The sequence below is a fragment of the Leucopleurus acutus genome (genome assembly GCF_964270905.1).
Source record: "Leucopleurus acutus genome assembly, chromosome: 2".
Taxonomy (NCBI): Eukaryota; Metazoa; Chordata; class Mammalia; order Artiodactyla; family Delphinidae; genus Leucopleurus; species Leucopleurus acutus.
The window spans coordinates 140,094,350-140,110,155 of record NC_139143.1 but is presented as its reverse complement, the minus strand read 5'-3'; the positions used below and the strand labels follow the sequence as shown (position 1 = coordinate 140,110,155).

Below are 15,806 nucleotides of genomic sequence, written 5' to 3'. Positions count from 1 at the left end.
TCATAACAAGTAACTAAATGTTTAAATAGTCTGAGAGATGTTCATGTATGTTTCCAAATTCAATAAAGACTCAGTCCCCTAAATTATAGAAATTTTAATTCTCGTAGCTTTTTTTTTTTGGCTGTGCCACAGCATGCGGAATCTTAGTTCCCCGACCAGGCATCAAACCCGTGCCCTCTGCAGTGGAGGCATGGAGTCAGGGAAGTCCAATTCTTGCAGTTTTTATTGACATCCAATAGAAGTATGATTATGTTATTTCTAATTTAAATAATTTAAATTCTAAATCCTCAAGAATTACTAGAGGATATTTTGACCATAGTATCACTTGTCAGTATTTATTTTTAAATACGTTTTTAAAGAAACTACCAAGGAGAAATAAAGTCTTGAATTAAATCCAATTTTTAAAGGTTAGTGCCCAAGCTATACAGTGACTCACATTAGTCAATAAATATTCAGCATTCTGTATGTTAAATTATCCAAAATATGTCATATATATTTTTACTGTATGACACATGCAAATATGGATGATCTATGTGGATCCTACATAAATATTTTGTTCCAAAAAATACAAAAGAATAAAGGCAAGAGTAGGTTTTCTTTTTTTCAGAACCACATTCAAGCTGTCCAAATTGACTTTTTAGAGTGAGAATGCCAAAATGGCTTAAAATAGGAAGCTTTCAAATGCAAAATAATGCATTATTTAATATACCAATTTTTGTCTCTGTTTTCCAATTTTTTATAATTCTCATACAATATGTTTCATTTTGTTCCATTTAGGAATATTAAGTGAGTTTTTTTCTGTATATAAAGCTCAGATTGAGAGAGAATTCTGGTAGAGAAAGAAAAAGGATTTTTTTTCTTTATGGTTCACAAAATTGTGTCCTTCTGTCCTCACTAGTTTGCCAAAAGTGTTCTAATTGTACCACTAACACAACTGTCAAATCTAGTGACCTCTTAGACCACATTCTCTTTGGTTTCTCTACTACTTACTAATAACAATATTCTTTTCTCAAACTTGACCTTCAGTTTGCTTACACAATACTACTATACTCTCCAAGGATTATCTCCAACTTGAACCCATCTTTAAAGCCCTAATCCATCCTAGTCTTAAGCATTGTGGACCAATGGACAATATTCAGTCATCTCTTCTACTCTGACCCTCAGAAATTCTATCTACTCTCATGGACTCATCTTTTTCCATGAATAAAGTTCCCAAATCTACATATTACTCCCAGATCTCTCTCCAGTTCCCCTTCTTCCATTGCCTACCTGCCATTTCTCCTTTTGATATCCTATAGCCTCTTCAAACTCAATTTATCAAATAACAAATTCATCAATACCTTACAGCCTCTGCTGGTTCTCCCTTTTACCTTTTCACACTCTCCTCCTTATTTCTCTCTTTTTTTTTTTACATCTTTATTGGAGTATAATTGCTTTACAATGGTGTGTTAGTTTCTGCTTTATAACAAAGTGAATCAGTTATACATATACATATGTTCCCATATCTCTTCCCTCTTGCGTCTCCCTCCCTCCCACACTCCCTATCCCATCCCTCCAGCTGGTCACAAAGCACTGAGCTGATCTCCCTGTGCTATGCGGCTGCTTCCCACTAGCTATCTACCTTACGTTTGGTAGTGTATATATGTCCATGCCTTATTTCTTTATATATATTAATGGCACTACCATGCTTCCACTCATAAAAGCTTAAAACCCAGGAGGCATCTTTGGCTTTGCAATTAACTTTGTGTACCACCTCTCCTCTACCATGACTTGCATATCTCATTTAGCTGTGCCCTCACAAGAATGTGTACCCCAATTACAAGAGCATAAGCCTACAAAGCAAAATCCAAATCTCTTCCAGGTGTTCAAGGATTTCTATAATCTGACATCAAAATACTTCTTTAACCATTTCCTGCCCAACCCAAACCTCAGATCTAATTAAAATTATTCACTTTGAAACATCCCCTGTATACTTTCCTAATGCCATTCCATTTTCCTAGAATACCTCTCCACACCTTTCTGCTTGGCTAGTTGCTATTTATACTTCAGGGTAGCACAGAGGATCTCACTTATTCCACAAATATCCTAGTAAATGGAGGTCCTTCCTCTGAAACCTTGCAGCATTACTGTCTGGACCCCTTCAATTGGCACTTTACAAGTAAAGACAAGACAGAAAAATAAATCTGGCAAATCATAACACTAAAAATAGTGAAAAATAGTAATAAAAACCCCAACAGCACCAAAGATAGTCAATCTACTTGATTTTAGTGAATTCCTACAGAATTTCTATACCAAGAGTTTACTCTGAACTAGTGTGAATTTTACTGAGAGAAAGTATATACATTTCTCATGTAGGAGTTACCTACTGTAGTATAATCTATTTAAATCCTGCCATCCTAGAATCAGCATGTTTTCACGCTTGTATCTTTTCTTCCTAATAACTCATGGAAATCAATTAACTCATTCATTAATCAAAAATGTATTCATTAATCAGTATTTGAGTATCTACTATTTACCTCCTTATAAAACCTATTCCAAATATGTATTGTTACATATTCCACATTCTGTTATAGAATAATCAAATGTCCTTTTGTTTTTCTCCCGTAACTAACAAACATTGCACTTATGCATGTACTACAAAGTGATCAAATGCTGGCCCTTTTATCAAAGTCCAAAGTGTTTTCATGGCAAATCAAATAGGGCAAAATTACTCAATTGGTGTGAAATGAGCAGTTCAAGGTCATGAAAATAGGATTAACAATCCCCCTAATAAGCCTTTATAAAATGAGGTTTCAATGACATTTTAGAAAATATAAAATCAGAGATTCCACCTCAAACATAAAAACTGTTTTCCTAAATTCATATGTTTAATCCCAAGAACAAACATACATCTAACAAAATGACTACATTTATTTGACAAAGCAATAACCTGTATCTTTAAAGATGTAAGGCTCTGTTTATCTTCAAATAAGCAACTAAGCCTCAGTTTCCATATCCCATATACATGGGAATAATAATAACTTTGTCAAATCTACTTCATGGACCTGTAATTATCAAGTAAGATACTGTATTTGAATGGCTGTATGAACTACAAAGTTCTAAACAAATGTATATACTTGCAAAAACTGGATCTTGGGTATCACTATTCACATCTCTTTAAGTAAATACTCCGTACAAATGCTTCTTAACAGAAAATACTCTAACTCTCAGGACAGGGGAACAAAAGTGCTCTCCTCACATTCTGCTGCTGTTTCTGGAATTTTACTCCTTCGCTTGGAGTCTGAGATAACACTCCACCATGTTCAAGCCCCTAGTTAAAAACTCCTGGGTGTCTATGTTAAAATGTTAGAGAACAGACAGACCTCTCAAATCAAGAATTTTTGTAGTTAAAATAAACTAGGATCAATTAAATAGTATAAAAACCAGAGTGCTATATCTAGGGCAAAACCAAAACAGTGGAGTACGGCAATAGTTTGTGACATCTATGAAAAATAAAAATAAAAACAAAGACCAATACTCTCTAAAGCAGAGAACCGAAAACTTGAATGGAAAAAAAAATACTTCTTAATTTTCACTGAAATTTACACTTCCTTAAATTTTGAATGCAGGAAACTAACTATACCAGTATTAGCAATACATGAGACTTTGTCATTAATAGAAATCATACATGACTTTATATCACAACTATTGCAGGCATCTTAAAACACTGTTCACGCTTATTACTACCTAGAGAATATGGTAGTTTTTAGACCTGCAGCTAGATCTTGTTATTTAATTCATTAATAAAGAAACATATCACAACTTAAAATCTTGATAATTGTTATTTAATATAATTGATTTCCTTTGTTATCCTATGTATTTCATTTTATACATTCAGAAAGATTATTCCCAAACAAGAATCAAAGGATTCATAAGACTGCCAAATGGTATTAAGAACCCCAACTCTGAAGGGAGACCTACCATCATATGATAACCTAGTTTAAGAAACATGAATTACATGGCTCTCATGTCATAATATAAGTAGTATAGTCTTCCCTTGGTATCCAAGGGGAGTGGTTTCAGGACCACTGAGGATACCAAAATCCGTGGATGCTCAAGTACCTTATATAAAATGGTTAAGTGTTTGCATATAACCTATGCACATCCTCCCGCATATTTTAAATCATCTCTAGATTACTTTTAATACTTAATACAATGTAAACACTATGTGAATAGTTGCCAGTGCACAGCAAATTCAAGTTTTACTTTTTAGATCTTTCTGGAATTTATTTTTCCAAATATTTTCAATCTTCAGTTGTTTGAATCTGCAGATGTGGAACCTGCTAATATGAAGGGCCAACTGTACACATTTACTTTGATTGACCAAGCTATTCCTAGAAACAGAATTTTAGGGAAAAAATTCAATCACTATACAATAAACTTATTAAACTACCCAGGAGAAAACTGATACAGGGTAAAATTATAAAGCAATAATAAAACATTTCAAATGTTATTGTGGCTAATTTTTTTTAAGTCCTTATCTGTTAGAAATACATAACTGAAGGACTGACTGGTGAAATGATATGATGACTAGGCTTCATTTTAAAGTATTACAGAAAAAAAAGGAACAGGTAATAGATGAAATAAGAATGACAATGGAGGTTAATTGTACTATTCTATATACTTTTGTGTATGTTCGTAATTTTCCACTATAAAAAGTTTAAAACTATAATCAGGTTAATGTCACAGATAATATAGATTTACTAAGGATTACTGAGAGATGAATGGGGGTGTATTACTAACTGCTAACTAAGGTCCAGATCAAAATGAACCACATCCTTTCATTTTGTTTCTCAGTGTCACCAAGTCTGAACCACTGTATTCATTCTTATATTCTTGGTAACAGCATATTTGCTGGATATGGTCTTTCTACGAAATGGAAGAAGAACAAAGATATGAAAGTTCAATAGGTGATTACAACTAAGGCTATTTGGGGGAAAGAAACTTAACTCTTAATAGTCTCACCAAGAATATCGTGCTCTACGACATAGCTCTTAAAAACTGTATGTCAATAAAACACACGGGCATTTGCTCAATTAGATGTACCATGATCTTTTAACTCAAGTGCAGCAGTGGTCATCAAGTACAAATTTGGAACATGAGTAGCATTACACACAATCTACTACCTAACTTTCAAGTGATTTCAGATATTCAACAAAAAAATTTTTTTTCCATGAGTAAGAAAGTTTTTTATTTGTTTATCTTAATGTAACAACTGCACTAGCATTTCTTCTATGATAGAGTGGTAACATAAGTATTTTCTTGATAAAGCAAGCAATTGATATAAATTATCTCCACTTGTTTTGCACAATAAGAAATATGTTATTCAGTTCCTAATTGCTAAAAACTACCATGTAGGGCTTCCCTGGTGGTGCAGTGGTTGAGAGTCCGCCTGCCGATGCAGGGGACATGGGTTCGTGCCCCGGTCCAGGAAGATCCCACATGCCACGGAGCGGCTAGGCCCGTGAGCCATGGCCGCTGAGCCTGCGCGTCCGGAGCCTGTGCTCCGCAACGGGAGAGGCCACAACAGTGAGAGGCCCGCATACCACAAAAAAACAAACAAACAAACAAAAAAAACTACCATGTATCTGTGCATCCTCATTTACCCCTATAGAGGATTTGAACAGACCAAGTCCCTTCTGTTGTTAACACTTTAAAAGAATAAGTGAACAACCACATGTGGTGGGGAAAAAAAAGACAGACTTTACTTGAATGTGAAAATCTCTAACTTTAGGTATAGCTTAGTAAAGATTTTTTTAAAAAAACCTCTTTGAGAAAGAGGGAAGAGATATGGGGATATATGTATATGTATAGCTGTTTCACTTTGTTATAAAGCAGAAACCAACACACCATTGTAAAGCAATTATACTCCAATAAATATGTTAAAAAAAAATCATGTGTAGAGGAAAAGTAAATGGTTCTTTTGAAATAAAATATTACAACGTTAAAAAAAAGAGAAATCTCAATAATATCTTTAAAAGCATATTTTAATGTAAAACATAAAAAATTAAACTAAAAAAATATATTTTTTACATACATATCCTTTTAGATAGCTTTTTCTAAATTATTTGATAACTATAAAAATTGGAAGCAATAGGTGTTAAGTAATAGGAGATCTGCCACTTTCAGAATACAGTTCTCCCTACGATTTCTCACTTGTCAAATGTTTGCGTCAATCACATCCATTCATTCTCCCTCTACTCAGACGATAATTTTTTTAATCTTTTTTATCCCTTGAAACCCTTTAAAGTACACTCACGTTTACTACTAAAAATAAATACAATGTGCAAATACTTTCTTAAAACTCACACTAAAAATTCTTAAATTTCTGGTTTTTTCAGATACAAATTTGAACCCTACAGTATGTCAGCTCTGTCATCTATAAAACAGGGATAATTGTATTGGCTCTGTGCAAGCTGCTGTGCAGAGTTAATGAGATGATGGCTATATATAAACTAAAAGTAGTCTTATAGGGCTTCCCTGGCGGTCCAGTGGTTAAGATTCCGTGCTTCCACTGCAGGGGGTGCATGTTCAATCCCTGGTTAGAGCAATGAGATCCAGCCAAAAAAAACCAAAAAAACCCTCACACTAAAATTGCTTAAATTTCTGTTTCATTCAGATATAATTTTGAACCCTATGGAATGTCAGCTTTGTCATCTATAAAACAGGGATAATTGTGTTGGCTCTGTGCAGGCTGCTGTGCAGAGTTAAAGAGATAATGGCTATATATAAACTAAAAGGAGTCCTTGTGTCAACTTTACTTTCTTTTTTAAACATTATTCACTGGGAAAATGTACACATATAGATTGCATAATTCCTACTAACATGTATTACCAGAAATCACTGCTTACCTTGAAACATACCTTGAAACATGCCTCAGAAGGTAGAAAGAATTCAAACTGAGCTAGAAGAGTATTATTGTGACCCAATACAACAATTCAGTCAGCAAATATTTATGGAAATTTATGTAAAATTTTATGATATCTGTGTGTCAGCTGATATCTGCTGAGTATACCTCCTTCTGTCATTCTAAAATTATTTTCTACCTATGCTAGATTTTCTAGATAAGTGAAAAGTTTCTTTTTAAATTATAAATTCCTAAAAAATATTAGCTGCCTGAGACTAAAATTTTTTCACAGTTCTAAGTAGAATAAGCAACCTATACGATTTGGTATTCAGGTCTCACTGGACATTGAAGGCCCAAGTAATAATACAAAAAAGGCCACTAGTGACTTTGATAACCTTCCTTTTTAAAATCATTCTCTTAGCCAATTATACCCCAAAAGCCCAGTATCCTTAAGCTTTCAAACCAATCTCTCTCAAGTTGTGTAACGATTGGGTAAATGTAATGTAATAAAGCCAATGATAATAATAATGACTAACTTCTATCAAGCATATAATATGTGCAGGTACTTTCCTACACCCTAATCCAGGAAGATACTAAAGGCTCTCAGTATAATGAGTAAACCAAGAAAGAAAAAAACGTATAGGAGATAAGAACTCCATTGCAAAAGAAATGCAAACAGAATTTCTAGGAAAACGGTGAATAGGCTCTAAGATGACAACTGTACAGTAAGCCTAGTGAGCCTAGAAAACTTCCCCTGCTATACTAACTTATAATTTAGTTGCAAAGGGACCAAGGAAGGTGCAAGAAAGGAAATAATTGATAATATGAAGCTTTACAGAGCTGACAAGTATATTTTTTTCTGGATTTATGCAAGTATATGTATTTTTTTAAGGAGGAGATATCAGAGTTAAATCTTGAAAAAGAATCAAGAAATAGCAGCATGAACATGCTATTTAGAAACAAAGAGTAAAATACCAAAAGAAGGATCAAAAAGAGTTACTAGTGAGTGACAATAAAGATTAGACATCAGCATCGGGAAAAGTTGGTAGGAATAAGATGAAGGACCTCTGTTTTTAATTTTAAGCCTTATGGAACTATGTGAACTTTAAGTATATTCATATAATTTGTTTAAAAAATATAAATATGTAAATAAATAACAAAGGTAAGTAGGAAAATGAAAGGAAAGACCCCTCATAGTCCCCAATTCCATTTTCCCTGTCTCTGAAATAATCCAAGCAGAGGAAAGACAGATAAACACAAGTTAGGAATGTTCTAGATGAGATTCCTGTACTAGATAAGAGAGAGAGTTGATAACCTCTGAATTGTTCAATACAAACCTTGGATCACTTCTTTATTCCATGTCCTTTTAAATAGTTATATATATAATTTATAGGAGAATACTTATATTACCTGTTTCTTTTGAAAAAGCAGTATATATCTTCTTCAGCCTATCTTCCAGGAATTTTACTCACACTATGTGCCAATCACGTGTAATGCTTTGCACTCTGTACCCTCACAAGAGAAGACAGGTATTATCATCTCACATTTTATTAATAAAACTGAGTGCCAATAAATTGGTAACTTAAAACAAGTTACTTAAACAATAAACAGTGGAGTCAGAAGTCACACCCATATCTGCATGACTTTAAATTCCATTCATACCACTGTACAATGTCTTATTTCTTAACTCACTGAGTAAGTATTTACTGTGTGCGCTCCATGTGCTTGTACACTATTCTATATGCTGGAGATAAAGTGGTAAACAAAACAGACAAGTCTCTGCCCTTTACAGTAATTACATTCTAATGAGAAAGAGAAAAAATGACCATATAACTACATATTACAGTGCCAGATAATGATAAATACAAGGAAGGTTAAAAAGCTAGAGTAGGGAAGCAGCAGATCTTTTTAGTTAGGGTGACGAGAATGTCCTGTAAGCAGATACATGTCTGAATAAGGAATCAAGTCATGTGACTATCTGGGGAAAAACATAATAGGCAAAGAGAAGAAAAAAAATCAAAAAATCTTAGGCAGAATTTTGTTTGTTCAAGGATGAACAAAAAGGCCACTGAGGCTAAAATGAGCAAGACAGAGATTAGTAAGATATGACGTTAGAGAAAGGCAGAAGCCAGATCATACAGTCTTATAGACTACAGTAAAAAAATTAATTCTTGTTCTGCTTATAATAGAAGCCACTGGAGGGCTTTAGGCAGAGGAATAAATGATCTGATTTATATCTTTTAAAAATCTCTCTGACTACAACGCTGAGAATTGACTGAGGCAGGGGTAGAAATAAGATCAAATTTTAAAAGGTACACAAAATTCGAGATCAGCGGCTGTCCAATATTCTAGCCTCTAGTCCCATCTGACTATTGAGCATTTGAAATGTGGCTCATCTGAACTGAGATGTAATTTAAGTGTAAAATACGCACCAGACTTTGAAGATTTTTAGTAGGAGTGGAAGAAAAGTAAAAGAATTTTTTACATTTATTACATGTTAAAATACTATTTTAGATATATTGGGTTGAATAACATGATTAATTTCACTTGTTTCTATTTTTTTTTAATGTAGCAACTATAAAATTTTACATTACAAATGTGGTTCCCATTTTATTTCTATTTGACAGTGCTGATCTGGATGGTAACTTGACTAGAATTTTAAAGGTGGAGGAGGTACAAAGTATTGGATTTGGGATTCATTTTGAAGCAGAGCCTACAAAACTTCGTGGAGGAGTAAATGTGAGGAATAACAAAAGGAGAGAAATCATTTGATTCCAAAACTTCTGGCCTCAGGAACTGGGTAAACGGTGGTGAAATACATTAAGATGGGGAAGTCTAGGCAGAAACTTATGTCTGAGCGGCCCTGTTGGGTATCCCAATAGACATGTCAAGTCATGGTCTCAGCATTCACAAATAAAGGGAGCTTCATTCATAAAGAGTATATCTAAATGGTACCCCTGGAGTTATGCAGGTTCAGCCTAAAAGCCTATCCAATAACCTTGTGTCAAGAATACTTGTGTCAAGTATTCTCTGAGTAATGTAGAATCACCAAATATTGTTTATTGTTAGAACATAGTGCAGGCACATACATATGATTGATCTGTAATGCTAGATTCTGCTAATAAGAACACATGAGGAAATACAGTAACTAGGAGTTCAAATGTTTTAACCTAACAACCCACAATTCAAATGCTAGCTCCAACACAGTAAAGTATAACCTCTTTATCCCTCAGTTTACTCACTTCTAAAATGAAGGTAATACCTACCTCAAGCTATGAACATTAAATAAGATAATGTATGTAAGGTAACTAACATTATACCTCTTGCACAGCAATAGCTTAATACATTACAGCTATTAATAAAATCATGAAGAAATGGAATAACAAAGCTACAAAAGATTTTTGAAGAGTTTCACTCTCTATTAATATTAGAATATATAGTATCTTATTTCAGAATTCTCCAAAATTAAAATGTGCTACCTGTAAGTAGTGTTTGGAACATAGACATCCCTTGCAGGAAACTCCAAAATTTCTCTGGTAGGTCTAACTCTACTGTCAGGGTAAAGCTTCACTTGAAGCAGCTCTGGTGTTAGGCAATAATGGGGATTTTCAGGTGCAGGAGAAATGTCTATCTTCAGCTGAGCTGCATATAAAAATATATCATAAAAACAATGTAAACATAATAAATAACAACTTCACACTAAAAGTATTTTTGGAAGGATTTAGATCCTATTTTTGCAAGAAGTCTGGGAAGAAACCAAAATTGCTATCATCTCAGACCTCTAAATTATTTCGTCTTATCAAGTCTCAAACTTACAAATTACTAATACAGACATAAAGACATAAAATAATAAATGCTTACTGAATGAATGAATGGAAAGGAAGAAGAGGGCGAAAAAGAAGAAAAAAACCAGAGGGATCTAGTATAGAAACAAGCCAACATTTTGAAGATTAAATGATTTACTTTAAATTTGGTAGATTTCAAAATAGTTTTACTCTGGAATGGTTTGCTCTGATCATAATATGAATCTACTTCTGAACATCTACCATTACATGTATTTTTTTCCCTCTAGAAAATAATTTTAAGCCACAATATTATTCATCATTCTCATTTCTGTACTCAAATTATCAAAGGTACTGAATCCTGCATCCAAACTGTTAGACTACATGAGAGCAGAATAATGAAATGAAGAAGGCTGACAGGTATTGAGCACAGAAACACATATGGGCTAGATAACTGAAAAGAGGAATAGATAATTATAAAAAATACAATTATTAATGATGATAATAGTTGTCATCACATTTACACAAAATCTTAAAATACCTGTAATAGGTCTTAGTCGCCGTAAAACAGAAGATGGCCTTCTCATATCAGCAAGGAATTTGTACAGATCTTCATCACTTAAGCGATCTCCTTCCTGATTTTAAAAATAGAGGAAAAAGTATTAGATTTTAACAATACAGTACATTGAAAGTAAGTTTATATTGCCTATTAATAATCCTGCCCTTCTTCCTTCATTTCAGTCTGAATGAAAAGTAAAATTAAATTAATATAATTATGATTAAAAATAAATATGCTAACCTATTTTCTTCCTTCTTGCTTTCAAATTGTATTAAGAGCTATAATATTCTATTTTTAAATTTTATAGATTTATTTACAGCCCATTATCTGTGTTTATAAGGGGTTACAGGGCACTCTAAAATATAGAAAAAATGATGCAAGTTAGAGGGAGATAAAGAGAAGAAAACAAGAATATAGACAGAAAACACATATATATGTACGTGTGTGTTTGTATATATATATATATATATATATATATATATATATATATATATATATATATGACACTCATAAATTTGTTACACTTGAATTTTCATTTGTCTTTTCAACTTTATATCACCAAATTTCTTAAATGCAAAATATAGAGCATTGGCTACATTTGAAAAAGAAAAGAAAGAAGTAACAACAAAAAACTACTCTCAAAAAAAACAAGACAACTATCCTGATAATAAGACCAGAAATAAAACTCTAAAAAGACCTCAATCAATGGGGAAAAGAGACAAAAAAACCAAACCATGTCCAATTAACAAAGAATTCTCAATTTAAAGTAATATTTTTTCTTACAGTTAAAATAGGTAGAGATTGATTTTATTCAAAAGTCTTTACATTTTATTAATCCAAACCTCCTGCATTTGACATCTTATTATTTTTAATGCATAATTCATATACTGTCTTTTTATCCTATTTGGTAATAAACATATTTAAGCCTCCTTTATCACTGTGAGCTCACCTTGAGCCAGATCTCATTTGTTCACAATTGTATTCTAAACAGGATACAGAACTGATCTTCTTTTATGCCATTATTTTAAAAAGTAATTTTTATTTTCTACGTAGTTGGAGATTTCTGTCAATACTTTTATAAATGGTTTTTAGTTTTACTGAGTTATAGTTAGAGAATCTGACTTCAAGAAGATTTTTTCAGTGACCTAAATATACAATTAATTATTGTAAATGTTCCATCAGTTACTAAAAGAGCATATTCTCTCCTTTTGAGTACAGAAATGAATACAGATCTTCAAATGGTCCTTATTTAGAATACATTCAGATTATCTCAAGATTCAATTATTTCTGTCTACTTCACTTGTTAAACTGATTATATCAATGGCCTCCATTCTTTACTCCCTGTCTGTTTCCATGCCTTTTGTTGGGTGGGACACAATTCTTTCCCCTGGGCTTGGCCACGAGACTTGTTCTAATCAGTAAGCAAACATGATACAGAGACTTGAAAAGCATTTGCATAAGTAAGCTTGCCCCCTCGCTGGAACTTCTGTCACTTGCTATAACAACATGACCAAGCTGGCCTGCTAGAGTATAAGAGTGGAAGCTGAGACACATGGAAATGGTCTGAATCATTTCAGTTTTCCCAGCAGAAGTCAGTCTAGATCAGTTGACCCTAGTCAATAGCCAAACATGTGAATAAGCCTAGCTGACACTCACCCCTCCACACTGCATGTACTGCTATGTACTCCTGAAGCAACAGATAACTTCTATACATGTCAACAAATAGAACAAATGTCCTTAAAACTAATGTATGGATTTAATTTTTGTTTTTAAATCTCTATGTATTTCCAAGAATTTTGGCCTGACACATTTCAAATCTGTACATAAACACTCCTGATTACTATATCTCAATCGTGGACAGTAATCTCTCATTAAAAAAAAAAAAAAACTTGGGGACTTCCCTGGTGGTCCAGTGGTTAAGAATCCACCTTCCAATGCAGGGGACAAGGGTTCAATCCCTAGTTGGGGAACTAGGATCCCACATGCCATGGGGCAACTAGGTCCGGATGCCGCAACTACTGAGCCTACACGTTCTAGAGCTCGTGCACCACAACTAGAGAGAAGTTCGCACCGCAACAAAGAGCCTGTGCATCACAACAAAAGATTCTGCATGCTGCAAGGAAGATCCGCATGCCACAACTAAGACCCGGCACAGCCAAACAAACAAACAAACAAATAAATAAGTAAATAAATAACCTGCCTTCTGTATCTCATTTAGGAGAAATTGTACCTTGAATTCTACTTTATTAAAATTTTAATCTCTGCTTTTTACTTAATATGCACTTGCCTGATGCATAATATCCTAGCTATTTAAAAATACTTATAAAAATCATATATGTTAATAGTTAAAAAATTATGGAACTGTACAAAAGTCAAGTGTAAATGCTTTCCATTGCTCCATATTTCCAGCAATCATCCTTTTTTAAGTTTTCACAATCACTTTGTTCCAGTTTCCAGTTACCAGTCTCCAACAGTGTTTAGTACATGATGAATGCTCAAAAAATATTTGTTGAGGGCTTCCCTGGTGGCACAGTGGTTGGGAGTCCGCCTGCCGATGCAGGGGACATGGGTTCGTGCCCCGGTCTGGGAAGATCCCACATGCCGCGGAGCCGCTGGGCCCATGAGCCATGGCCACTGAGCCTACGCGTCCGGAGCCTGTGCTCCATGACGGGAGAGGCCACAGCAGTGAGAGGCCCGCTTACCGCAAAAAAAAAAAAAAAAAAAAAAAATTTGTTGAATGAACGGGTGGGTGGATGGATGACTTATTGATTTAAGTTTATAATACTAGTTCAATAATAAAACATGCTGAAGAAAAAAAAAGCTGTGGAAATAGTGGCAGAAGTGATATACCAGCTGAAGATGAAGAGAGAGAGAGAAATGTTACAGCTACAAGGTTGTGTCACTGTAACAAGTAAATCCACTGCCCTGTTTCCATAGCTAAATGTGGCCTATCACCTCATCCAAGTAACACTGTGGCCTTTTCTAGATTCTTTCTTGCAGTATTATCCATAACAAAAAGACCCTTACCACTTCAGACCCTTCTCACCTGCTTTATTTTCCATTTGAGTCTCTCAGAGCAGCTGTCTGTAAATGCTTCTGATATATAACTGTAGCATTACACTAGACAGCTAGCTGTCAAATCATAACATATCCTGCCCTAAACACCTTGCTCTCTCAAGTTATAAGGTGTCACTAGGCCAGGATTTTCTCCTCTTATTTAGAATAACACCACAGAAGGAGGAATTCTGAGGCAATACTTAGCATTTTCCTTTAATCTGATCCAAAATACATGCATAGTACCCTTCTCCAGTTTATCACACTAATACAAATTTTCTTCCATCCTTAAAATGTTCTGGTCCTCTGGTTACTTTAGACAGACTTTCAAAATTTTCTGATCCTGATTCAGAGCATAAAATTCATTTTACATCAAAATTCAGTAGCACATACACCATGTATGCACATATAGACAGGTATGCACGCACACAAAAATTGGAGGGAAAAAAGCCTACTGAAGCAATATTTAACTTCACTAAGTGCAATGCACTATTATTTTTCTATTCTACTGGTTTGTTTGGTTTTTTTAAGCTGGTTGTTATCTACTAAATTTCCATCACTATTATTGGATCATGACCAGCACTTGAAAACTACTGATTTGACTCAAGTACAGGAAATATACTTGCAAAGAACAAAGTATCTTTGATCAGGAACTTTTTGGACCTATAAACTCACCTATAAAAATAATTTTAGCACAAAAATGCACTACTAGTGCCTGAAATTTCTATTCTATATGCCATGAATGTGGTATGTTAGGTCAAAAACAACTTGAGTGGGGAAGACAGATGTAACCACACACCTGCTCTAAGAAAATCCATAAAATATCAACGCTTAAGAAAAGTTAAAATATTAAAATTAAGAAATAGGATACAGATGTGGATGATTGATTTGGAAGCATTACTAATCAATGCCAACATTTAAATAAATATAATGATGAAAAAACAGCTATAATATTATTTTTTCTTATATTTTTTATTCTTAATTTTTTTAACTTGTTAAAATCACAATCAATTACTACATGTACATGTAATGCAATGGAAAATTATGATTTTTCTGAAATCACAAGAAATTTAAGTACGAATAGCCCCCTAGAATTCCTCCATGACAGAACAATACCTGCTTAAAAAAATTTGTCACTGTGAGAGTAGCAGGTCGAAAGCTGGTCAAGTTACAAGAATCATCTCCACTTGTTGTCCTTTCAAGTGATCTTCTGCCAACCAGACTAGAATTCCTCCTCTCTGACCAAGACCCCTTTCGTTCTACCAAGGAAAAAAAGTAAGATATTCATTTCCGTAATATTTAAAATGTGTTTTAAAGCAGTCTTGCAAACACAGGAAAATATCCACTAAAGTTGAAAATTATCCCCTCAGCAATACTGATTACAGCAGAAGAATTTCACTTCTGGGGAGATCTGTAAGGAAGCATTAAACCTAAATCTTTGGGTTCTCTTTAAAAACTTCTCCAGTGTAAAATAAGTCTCTACCACACAAAGATTATGCATATAACCCAATATGAGCTATGAAGA

At 33.9% G+C, this 15,806-nt stretch overlaps 1 protein-coding gene across 5 annotated transcripts in view; it reads right to left on the bottom strand.

Moving 5' to 3' along the window:
- The window catches only part of DOCK7 (dedicator of cytokinesis 7), a 210,501-nt gene that overhangs the window by 139,191 nt on the left and 55,504 nt on the right, over positions 1 to 15,806 (bottom strand). For all 5 annotated transcript variants that reach the window (XM_082834071.1, XM_082834067.1, XM_082834068.1 and 2 more), the window contains 3 exons: positions 15,398 to 15,540; positions 11,210 to 11,303; positions 10,366 to 10,528 (listed from right to left, as the gene is read on the bottom strand). In XM_082834071.1, the coding sequence (XP_082690197.1) occupies positions 10,366 to 10,528; positions 11,210 to 11,303; positions 15,398 to 15,540 (400 nt within the window). The remainder of the gene's footprint in view (positions 1 to 10,365; positions 10,529 to 11,209; positions 11,304 to 15,397; positions 15,541 to 15,806) is intronic.